At 45.2% G+C, this 12,208-nt stretch overlaps 1 protein-coding gene across 3 annotated transcripts in view; it reads left to right on the top strand.

The window, feature by feature from the left end:
• The first annotated feature begins 403 nt into the window (after positions 1-403).
• grik2 (glutamate receptor, ionotropic, kainate 2) overlaps positions 404-12,208 on the top strand; it is a 344,100-nt gene continuing 332,295 nt past the window's right edge. For 2 of the 3 annotated variants that reach the window (XM_085176689.1, XM_085176687.1), the window contains exons 1-2: positions 404-517; positions 2,803-3,192. In XM_085176689.1, coding sequence (XP_085032815.1) covers positions 3,078-3,192 — 115 coding nt within the window. In that variant the 5' untranslated portion in view covers positions 404-517; positions 2,803-3,077. Of the gene's footprint in view, positions 518-1,679; positions 2,563-2,802; positions 3,193-12,208 lie in introns of those variants that run through there. The other variant, XM_085176688.1, reaches the window with a different exon arrangement.

Here is a 12,208-nt window from a genome sequence, read left to right as displayed (position 1 = left end):
GCGGTAGAAAATCCCTGCTTTAAATTCTTTTGGAAACCTTTCTGTCACAGTTTGAGATCCAACTGCACACTGCTGCATGAAACGATACCTGCGGGGGAATAAAGACACTTAATGAAGGCAATCTTCATCCCATTGTCATGCGCATTTATTCAGCCTCGTGGCATTTAAGCGAGGATCAGGCTTACCGAGTCCTGTGGTCACTGCCACAGCCCCAAACTGTAAGGTGTAGGTAGGTGTTTTGTTCATATGGGCATCTAAAGGATCGGAGCCTCAGTCTGAGCTGGCAGGCAGTCGCCCCGCTGGGGAAGCTGCAGACTCGGTGTCGGTGAGTCCGGAGCGTCCCCCTGTTGCTTTAAGCAGTGCGTCCTGCCGTCCGACAGGAGGCGTGTCTCCCCTACGGCCGGAGCTCAGCGCTACCAGATGAGAGCGCGGGGGAAGCGACGCGGTTCCTCCATAGAAACAAATCAACTTCTTTGTGCTGCTTTGATGACTCTCCACTGCTCACGCTCTGTCTAAGGTAGGCACGCTTTTTTCTCCAAACTTTACACTTATTTCACGCTTAAACGCGACCCTCTGGATTTGTTCAGGAGCAGGTCCGGTCTTGTGGAAACACATCAGAGCAGGTAGAAGCTTTTTCGCGTCGTTTTCCAACCTGCGCCGCTGACGCCTCAGGCGCGGCTTGAAGTTGCTCCGTGCACTTTATCCAGACACCTTTAGAAAGAGCGATGTCTCAAACACGGCTGGGATCTGTGCTTCAGAAACTCTGCAGGAAAGTGACCTCCCATGTTTATGCACGACCTCTGTGTAGAGGCGCTTGTCACCGTACGGCTACCTCCTCCTCTTTCTCCTCGTCCTCGGCCTGGTGCTCTCACTGCTGTGGGCTCGTAAGACATTACAAGGGTCGTTAAATTTCCACCATGATCCACTTTATGAATGATCCGTAAATAACGTCTCTTGTTCGCGCGGGTTGATGGAAACTCACGAGATGAGCCGCGCATTTGAAACCCACGAGCGCATTAGCTGTAAATCAACTTTATCATCGGGCAGTGCTGCCGGCGGAGAGGCTCCCTCACGCGCTCTTTACGCCCTTTCCAAACGCACAAAGGGACATTTGTTGACCTGTAAGTCTGTCTGTGAAAATACATCCGGATGAGTCTGTGCGCTGGTGCCAAGTGTGAGGTCGTTTTTACCTGTACGGTCCACCAGCGCGTCTCTACGTTAGTTTGCAAAGCTGCCTCTTGTTTTTCTTCTTTGTGTTTTAACTCGAGCTTGTAATCTCCTTTTGATTTAGCAAACATAGTAACGTCCTGTGGAATCTGAGGATGAAATGAGAAACATTGTTACAGTAACAGCCAATAGTGATACTGTAGTAATGTCATTATTTGGTGTGACAGGTGTAACGGCCCCAGAATCGTTTTACATTTACCTTCTGCACACCCACCTGCGTGTCTATAAACGGCGGGCACAGCAGTAGTTTTTGTGTTGCCTACAACAAATGATTGCAAATATGGAATCAGACGCTTAGGAGTAACAAGATCACCCAAACTGTGGATCATCAGTCCAAACAGAACATCTCTGCTAATTAAGGAGGCCAGCGAGCAGAGGAAGCTGGCATCATCACGGGAGCATATGTGAAAGCCATCTCCTGCTGGAGCCTCTGTTCGTGGTGCTGAAACACACGCGGGGTGTCTCCTGCTTTAAACATATTCTCTGTTCAGGTGCTGAAAGAGCCGCAATGAAAAGCTGGATGTGAAGCACAGGCGTGTCTGCGCCGTGGAAAACTCAAAGCGAGACAGCGTGGCCTAAACGTGAAAGCCCACGGAGAAAGTCCGTGTTAGCACTCCGTCATCATTATTATTTACCTTGTATTTTCAGTAGTTGGCAGCTGTGATTGGAGCGAAGATATTTTATTTAATGCATTTTAAATTATCCCCACTTCCGTACACCTTCACGCGTCTGCGAAGTTTATAATCTATAAGTTTGGGAAATGATGCAGCTCATTAATATGATGACTGAAATTCTAACTGAAATTTTGGGAACAAATACATTTAGTTTTTGGGGCTTTTTTGCCTAAAAATCCGGTGACTCTTGTTAAAATGTTTCATTTCTAAATGGCTTCCTCACAGAGAGCGTTACAGGCACACGGACTTCAAGAATTCTGCGCTGGTATAAAGCGACAGAGCCTCCAGAGTCAGGCACGAAACACATGAAATGTAAATGTGATCTGGAGGCTCGTGTCTAACAGGTTGGCCAGTCTCGGTCTGAGAAGAATGAATTTCAAAAAAGCAAAAGTAATTCCAGAGACAGAAGCTGAAACACCGGCGCGCCGAGCGCAGCCTATTCATCACGCTGAGTTACTGTGACAGCTTTGCTTCACACACGGAGCCCACGCAGTCCGTGCTTGAATGACTTCGATCAAACACTGGCGATCATTTCGAATTCATGGCTCGGCTTTTACGGGGCTGCGCACGACGGCCGACGGAGATTGAGCCGAGCCGGAGAAACGTCAGCGCGGCGGCGGGCGAGCTGGCCGGGGATACAGCAGGGACAGGAGTGCGGGAGGTACGGCACTTTGGGTAGGGGACACAGATCCACGAGTGAAGTGTGAGCAGCAGTATACCCTGTCCATCCTATGCGCTCGACGTCAGATGCTGTGCGGCAGTGCAGCGGGAGGAGCTCGGACTGGGGAGGCTGCTCTCACCGCTTCACTCTCTTTCACTCTCACTTTGTCACTTCGGTAACCCCCACCCCCTCCCCCAGCCCCAACTCTCACCCTCTTCTATCTCTTCCTTTGTCTTTCAGTAAATGGATTCCCCTGCCTAGCATGGATGCCCCTCCACATTCACCATCCTCTTCCTCAGCTGGGGGCTTTTTCTTCTTGGCGCAGTGAGCTGGACTCGTACTGATTTTTTCCCCTCTTGCCAAATGGATGTGGGAAAGCCGCTGCTCAGCCCGCTGGTGAAGATCATGCCTTGATCTTACAGCTGCCTGAATTCACGTAGTAGGGGTTAAAGAGAAAACAAGACAGAGGAATATACCGACCCAGGGATTTAAATCCAGCGCACCAAACAAGCACCATGAAGATCCCCCACCTGATATTTAGAGCCAGGCTCAGGTGCACCGTCAAGCTCCTACTGCTGCTAACACACTGTGTGGGGCTTTTACAGGGGATGCCACATGTGCTGAGATTTGGTAAGCTGCTTCTTTTCTGTCTCCTCTTCAAAAGTTTCACTGCTGTGTTTTCACCCCATAAACGATGCTGCTCCATCCCCACCTGTTGGAGACTCGCTGTTTCTCCCTGCGCTGCTCTTCTGACTCTTATTTGCAGAGTAACCAGAAATTTGGCGTGAGGGTCGTGTGTGCAGAGAGTTGGCACCGACCTGCTGCACAGAACGGATTTATGAATGGCCTTCAAGTTTAAGGGAGTGGGCAGTGTGTAGCAAAATGACAGCGTAAACATCCACAGACATTAACAGCAGCGATGAGCTTCCTGTGTGTTTGATGAGGTGATTTCAGGTGTGATGTACTGATGGCGTAATTTTTGTGAAATTACACTTATTATTTCTTTTATGAAGAATAATATTCACACACTTTAACTCTGTGCTGACGCTCAGAAACACAACAAAGGAACCACATGTGGTTTTTCTAACACATTCATGCTAAACGATACGCAGGCAGGACATCTTCCAACACCCATGATTGTGTAGCTGCATCATTTTATTACATTGAATTATATTCTCCAATTATTTTAAATACGAGTTGAATCGACTAATTTACAGACTTGAATGCGATGCTTGCAAAAGCATAAAGCTGCTGATTTCACCGAACAGTGTGGCTCAAATAGTGACGAAAATAATTGAACTTTTTGTTGAATTTCATCCATCAGGTCACGGCGAGGAACACAGACATACGCAGAATACACAAAGTGTTTTAACACAAACACAGGTGCTTCTTCTTAACAACATCACGTCGTTTATTCTTTGAAAATAAAGTAAAAGGATTCTGTGTAATTAAAGCCACGGTGAACATTTCTTGCATTGATTAATAGGAAGTGATGAAGTGCAAATTGATTTTCTGCTGGTGGAGCTTTGTTGGATTTACACGACACACAGAGAACGAGGAGCTCTGAGCTCGTCGGTGGCCGACTGCCTCCCACACTTATCCACATGTAGAGCGGGCACAGACTGCCCCGTTAGCACCACAGTCCTTTACTGCTCTGTGATTAATCGGCCGGTGGGACAGGTTGTTCCTTTTTTGCCACCCGCGGCCACTCGTGTGTGTTCAGGAGGCATCAAGCTTTCATTACCGAACGCAACGGACCTGCTGAAACATTCAGTGTAGGCATTGCATCAAACATCCATTAGAGTCTTTTATCCTGGGACAACACAAATGTACGTTAATATTCAGCATGCTGTTTGCAGATAGGTGGCAAACTCGTAAAAAACACTAAATAAGCAGCCGTCAAAGTCAAAGTTAAAGATGCTGCTGACAAAACATGATCCAGCTCCTCAGCGTGTCCGTGGACACTCTTCATGTGCCTGCATTTTGTGTTTGAGATGTGTCAGGAATGACGTCATGTTAGTCGCGAGACATATGGAGACTGTCACAGAAGACACCGGCCCAGCGATGACGACATGTAGAACTATAGGGGCCCATTAACTGCATGTTTTTCATGCATGTCTTCCCTGAGGCTCAGTGCATGCTGACGTTTTTCTCTTAGTCCTCACATATAGTCAGATTTCACCAAACAGAGAGGTTAACCCTGCAAAAACTCAACTACAGTTACAGGTTTAATGCACCTTATTATCAAACAGCAAGGAAGAAATGTGAAAGTCCAAACATGACAGAAATCTGGAATCACAGTGACTGTGAAGCATTAACAGTAATCATCATCATCAAACGCTCCTCTCTGAGGATGATGCTGTTATTGCCGTCACCTTTGCTTGCAGCTTCTTTGTGAGTTGCCCTGCAGCTGCACACGTATAGGTGGGAAGAAACCTGGTGGTTAAACAGAGCTAACTAAGATATCAACCAAGCAGACGAAATAAAACAGGTAATGGCAGGAACACCGTCCCAAGCAGGTACAGCTCGTGGGATGTTAGCAGGCTAGATTTCATGAACACGGTGGGTCAGATCAAAACCTCCCGAACACTCGCTATTACTCCACACGTCAGCTGGAACAGCAGTTACAGCAAGTAGAAGCTCACAAACAATTCAGCACATTTAAGAGTCGTCGCTGTCAGAAACACACACCCAAAAAACCAACAGAGCGAAGCTGCCGGTGTGGCCGGCTCCTGGGACAGCAAACAGACGCTACAGGAACACCGAGTTCTTATAAAACCTTTGAAAATAAACTTTTAAATGCTTAAAATGATTTTTATCCAGCTGAGCAGAGAACAGAGACGTTACGTCGCAGCGAGACTTTAAATGTGATCGTGCGTCTTTTGAAGACAGACACATGCTGACAGGAACCTCATAACTGAATTTTCCCATGGCCCGTTGAAGCTAACGCCCGAGTCGGATCAGCTGGAAGCGCTGAACCGTGATGACGTGGGACCTGGTATCTGTGTAGCACTGACTCCAGCCTGCTGCCTCTGCTCAGACGTCCCAGAGTTGTGAGGAGATGTAATGCACACAGGTGAGGTCAAATTGGATTACCTGTGTGTGGAGGAAGTCACATTCAGGGGCACTGTGTTTCATACATCCACCTCCTGAGCTGCTGTTAGGAAGCAGACGCTCCACCACATTAACAGAGACGTTTGGGTCGAAGAGGTGCTCCGACTATTTTTCATCAGTCGTACAAAGAAGCGAGCTGAAATTGGATTTCTGTGCAGTAAAGACACCAGTCTGCACCGGGCCTCTGTTATGTCTCCATGATGGCTGTTGAGTATGTTGCATTGGCTGCGCTGGTGAGCATTAGTATGAAGGTCAGTGTTTAATGGGCCATGCAAGCTAAATGCTGCAGGTCAGGGCCAGAAAAACGTCCTCTTAGAAAGACCTCAGACAAGCCTGACTGTCAATACGTGAACAGAAGAGCAGACCTGGCTTCACTCATTGCAAATAAAATGATTTGCAGAGAACCAACAGATACTTGAAAGTAACGTGCAGCAAAGTGAATCACTGCAATATCACGTCAGAACCAAACAAGCTAATTAATGTAGCGTTAGCTGTGTTTTTAGAGGAATATGACTGATCACAGATGTCACTCCAAAAGCATTAAACTGTGTTTGGATGCTCAGCTGTTTCTATAAAGCAGAATGGCAGTGGTGGAGGCTGCACAGACAGCCAGCAACTACGTCAAACATTTGGACCCCGAGCAGTAAATGAGCTGCTCGCTTTATGGCCCACCACGATATTTACTCTGCGGCAAAGAAAGTCTGTCGAGCTGGTGGTAACAGATGGTAGAAGGAAGTCTGATGACAAAGAGAGCTAACAGAAAAGAGTCTGAGGGAGTCGCACATAAGGAAATATGGTCGTCTCTACACGGTGACTCCTGAAAGACTTCACACCCGATCGCGAGGGTGTCGTTAGATGAGCAGTGAAGAGAGGACAGTCTGAGCAGCCTCGTCATGGCCTTTGGACATGAGACGATGGACAGGCTGGGACAGTTCATGCTGATTGGTTGGTTTAAATCCACTGTGGTCAGTGCTGACGTCTGCTCAGAGACCAGTTTTTATCATGAACACGTGTGTGTGTGTAGCTCTGATTGTGTGTGTGTGTGTGTGTAGCTCTGATTGTGTGTCAGTCATTCATGACTTACAGGCTTTGTGTAGGTGAGATGTAATCACGTGAGTCTAAAGTGTAAAACAACGACAGCGTGTGATTTCTCTATTACTTCATTTTTTTACGCACATGATTTTTTTTTAATATTAGCATCAGAAGAGGTCAGAGGTCAGAGGTCACTGAGACTGGAAAAGTGCGCCTTAAATACAAATATATTATTATCATATGTAACATCCAGTGCTGCAATTTTTGGAATAATAATAAAATAAATATAAATTTCAATAAAACTACAAAGTGAATCTTTCAAATGTGGTCTGTGAAAATATGTGTTACCAAAACACTTAGTTACATGTGTGGATTTGGAAAGAAAAGCGTCTGGACTTCTTTGAGTTGCTTGAAGACGTTTCACCTTCATCCGAGAAGCTTCTTCAGTTCTAAGGTCAAATGGTGGAGAGTCCCAGATATAAACCTAGTGGGAGTTTCCCCCCACAGAGGGACAAAAGGACCCCCTGATGATCCTAATCCAAGGTGTGAAACTGGGTGTGGGTCCCAATCAGCCAGGGTTCATTGTGAAACCTGGCCCCACCCCATCATGTGATTTCCTGAGGTCAGATGGCCCAGGATGTGAGTGGGCGTTAAGGCGTCTGGGGAGGATCTCAAAACTGGATTATAGATGGCAGAGAGTTGGTGTCGTAAACCACCGCCCTCTGTTCAAAGATGGTCGCTCACAGTGGACATAGATGCTTCTTTCACTCCTCTTTCAAACCATCTGTCCTCTCTGTCCAAAATGTGAACATTGGCATCCTCAAAGAGTGACCTTTGACCTTTAGATGCAGATGGACTGCTGAGTCTTGTCCCGTGGAGGTGGCTCTTCTGTGGTGTCCCTTTAAAATAGCCAAGAGCCTTTGAGCTCACCCGGAACTCTGGCTGATTGTGACCCACACCTGTTTTCACACCTTAGCTCATGTGATTAGGTAGAGGATCATCAGGGGGTCCTTTTGTCCCTCTGTGGGGGGGGGGGGGGGGGAACTCCCACAGAGCTTAAATCTGGGACTCTCCACCATTTGACCTTAGAACTGAAGAAGCTTCTTGGATGAGAGGTGAAACGTCTTCAAGTAACTTAAAGAAGTCCAGACGCTTTTCTTTCAGAGCTCCTTAGACTACGATGAGCTGGATGACTGAGAACCTTCACAGTCACATGTATGAATGGAAGTGCAGTCTAATAATAATAATGTGAGCAAACACAAACCACAAGATCAAATTTATCTGACAAAAACACGGAAAGTTAGAGCAACACTAGAAGACTTTTTGTGACTATTTCATATAAAGCTGTGAGTAACTGGAGTCCTGATGGAGCTTGGTTCTGCTTCTGAAACGTGTTTATTTTTGCGTATCTTTTCCATCTGCTTCTGGTTAAAAAGCTCATTCACAGAGTTTCCTCACTGGCACAGCTAACTGAAAATTTAAAGATACCTCACCGGAAAATGTTGAGTTATTAAATTTTGAGATACTTATCTCACAGTTTTGAATCCTGGATGACAAAACAAAATGTCAGTAATTTCATCAGGAAGCTTCTGTCCCAGGAGTTTATGACTCAGCAACAACATGTCTGGTTATTTGTGTTTAGACACAGGAATTGTAACTTTCACTGAAATGTAATTTCCATCCATCCATCCATTCGCTTCCGCTTATCCTTTTCAGGGTCGCGGGGGGCGCTGGAGCCTATCCCAGCTGTCATAGGGCGAGAGGCGGGGTACACCCTGGACAGGTCGCCAGTCTGTCGCAGGGCCAACACACAGGGACAGACAACCATTCACACTCACATTCATTTGCACATTCACACCTAGTGACAATTTGGATTAATCAATTAAGCTATCCCCACAAGCTGCATGTCTTTGGACGGTGGGAGGAAGCCGGAGTACCCGGAGGGAACCCACGCAAACACGGGGAGAACATGCAAACTCCACACAGAAAGACCCCGGCCTGATGCTGGAATTGAACTCAGGACCTTCTTGCTGTGCGGCAACAGTGCTAACCACCGTGCCACCGTGCTGAAATGTAATTTATCAACTTCAAATTTAAAGATACCTAATTATTAACCTGAAAGTTCAAGTTATCAGTGGTGTTTTCCTCAGGCAGGGAAACAAGCTTCCATAGTTCACAGATCCTAAAAGGAAACATAGTGGAGTTAAAATCCCGTGAAAATGGCTCAAAGGCAGAAAGTCGAGTATTTAAACTGTGATGGGTCAAAGATTTGCATTTAGTATTGACTGCACATTTAGACATAACACACACACACACACACACATACACACACACACACACACACACACACACATACACACACACACACACACACACACACACATACACACACACACACACACACATACACACATACACACACATACACACACACACACACACATACACACATACACACATACACACACACACACACACATACACACACACACACACACATACACACACACACATACACACACACACACACACACACACACACATACACATACACACACACACATACACATACACACATACACACACACACATACACATACACACACACACATACACATACACACATACACACACACACACACATATACACACACACACACACACATACACACACTCAGAAAAAAGACAATATGATATAAGAGACTGTGATGATTTTCATCTTTACTGTTTGGACGGCCACACTTGGACTGCTTGTAATGTTGACTGCGTGTGTTGTCACACTTTCTAAATTTGTGTCGCCACATGAGACACAACACTGCCAGCAAAACACTGCAATGTATCCTCCTTGTATTTTCATGGAAATGATGACATCAGCGATATTTCCTAGGCAACAGACCTGACATACAGAAAATCCAATATAACACGAACATGAATCTCTCTCGATAGATAGATGATATATATATCTACATATATATATATATATGTAGATATATATATAAGCTTTGGGGATGCAGGTCTTATTGCTGTGTGTGTGTTTGTATTTTGAGGAGCCATATTTCAAGTCTACTCGAGCACTTACTTCACGCCAGCTGGTGAAGTAAGTGATGAAATCTTGAACATAATCAATAGTGATGATGGAAGAAAAAAGAAAGAAAATAAGGTCGAGGTTGAAAAATGAGGCAGGTTATGGATTTTGAATTGCACTCTAGTCAGACAGGATTACTGTACATCAAAGGAGATTGGATCATTTATATACAGTATTTGGCAGAACAGGCTCTGTGCTTTGAGTGTGATTATAATATGAATCCATGGAGCATGTTAAAGATTCAGCGGGGATTGTGATGAAACCCTCTGGGGCACAAAGCAGAACTCAGGGCCGACAGAGGACCGGGAAAAAGATTCAATTCATAAGGCAGAGGATGCTGTTTCAAGTGTCATTGGAGAATTAGTCAACCTTCCAGGAAAATGTTATGTTTGCTTTCTGTAACAGTAAAATGACAGTATCGATATGAATCTTATATCTATGTGTTCAGCACAAATGAGAGTCAGGCATGGTTAGCCTAGTTTAATACAAAGACTCAAAGAGAGGCTGGCACCAGATAATAAGCTTCTTTTTATATTCACGTCACACTAAAGAGGCATGACAGTTCAAAAGACTGAAGCAATGAAATCCAAAGCACAGGGAGCACAAATGGAGACTCGGGAAGATGAGGGGAACAAAGAATCACCAGGAAAAGGGATAACAGGGCACAGGTGAGTTCATTCAGGAAGGACCAGAGGACGAAAGTCAAAAACACAAGAGGAGCCGAACGAAGGCGGAGAGTGAACTCACACAGGGATCTACAAATCTACAAAGTTAGCGTTGTGATAAAAACTGTTATGTGTAATTATCTGTCCATGGTTCCAACCTTCAACCATGTGATAAACTTTGGAAATGCAGGAGCTAATTAGCTTAAAGTCGTCTGCCACAGTAATCGTCCTACAGCTCAGACATCATATAAACCTGTTGACCAAAACGATCTTTTTGATTGGTTGAGGCTTTTCACACTCTGGGTCATTCAGTAATAAAATAGAGACTTTGTCAGACGTCTTATCTATCAAGCACATCTTAGTGCATGCAGGCAGAAGCAGTTATTCCAAGCTTGCTTAGGATACGCTGTATACACACATGGGGAAGACTGCTGACTCGACAGCTGTTCAGATGACATTCATTGGCATAAACCACCGAAGGTCGTAGCTGACAAAGATGGCGTATTAATAGAAAGTTGGAGTAGGAAAAGAAATGCAGAAGCTTGAGACAAGAGTGCAGCCCTGAGGATATTGTCAGGAAAATTCTTCACACCTTCCAGGTATTTTGGTTTTCCAAGAAATGGACTCGGGTCGCATCAAGAGCCACCATAAATGGGCTGCAACTATCACAGTCCTGATACGAAGGCACGTTTGAACTGCTGAAAACATAAGACATTTCTCACCTGGACTGAGGGTTTAGTTTTTGTGAAGATTGTTTTACGGTGATAGTAAATTTTGCAGCTCATTTGGAAAACAAGGTTGTAGTGGAAGAAGCTTCCAGGATGTTTGAGGTGCAGTGTGATGTTTGGGTCCAAAGGTAACATCTAACATTTTTAGAGCACCTCCAAACTACTACTGTTTACTTTGCTCACAAACCTGTTACTGCACTTGGTGGCCAACAAACTCACCTGACTGGAGTCCATAGAGAACCAATGTTGTCCAGAGCTTCAGTCATACCTCAGCAGTGACTCGCTGACCGCCTCCATGCTCGCTGCACTGATGGAGAGAGAGCCCTGACTCAGCCATGACTGTACAAACTTACCTACTTCACAGAAGTTGGACTTTTCTGTATTGTAAATTATTTTTTGATCTTCGGAAAAAGCTGTCTGTAATTATAATACGCTGTGTCATTGTTAATGACACACTGCGTCTCAGTGGGACTGCTCACTCCCGAGGCGTAACATGCCGACGTTTTGTCACGTCCCGCGGCGTTCCTGAGGAACGCGAAAGGAGACCTTCAGCGTTCTTATGGTACGTGGCGGGTTATGGGCGAAATCCAGTGCAATGACGCTCCCGCGGTAATAGACGTTCCAGCCCTGTATTCCAGCCCTAAACCTAACCTTATCCCTAGCCCTAACCATAACCTTTTTCCTGATGTTAACCAGGACTTTAATGATGTTAAATAGCGTGTTTCTAAGCGATTTGAAGAAAAAGAGCGAACATGTGTAGATTGAGTCCATACGGTTCTCATATTTCCTCATTTTTCCGAGGTCGTCATTTAGGAACGTGGTGGGTAGCCGAAAACGTAATATGTTGACGATTTGTCACCTAGCGTAAAATGTTACGCTTTGGGAGTGAGAACGTGTTGCCATGTGAAAGGTTCAATTAAAAAAATATTCTAATAATTTCAGAAACAGCTAGAATTCAGAAAGATTACAAATAAGACAAAAGAAAATCCTCGAATTAGCATGTTTGTATTTAATGACTGTAG

Source organism: Neolamprologus multifasciatus, chromosome 11 (assembly GCF_963576455.1).
Source record: "Neolamprologus multifasciatus chromosome 11, fNeoMul1.2, whole genome shotgun sequence".
Taxonomy (NCBI): domain Eukaryota; kingdom Metazoa; phylum Chordata; class Actinopteri; order Cichliformes; family Cichlidae; genus Neolamprologus; species Neolamprologus multifasciatus.
Note: the sequence above shows the minus strand (reverse complement) of the source record. Positions and strands in the feature narration are given on the sequence as shown.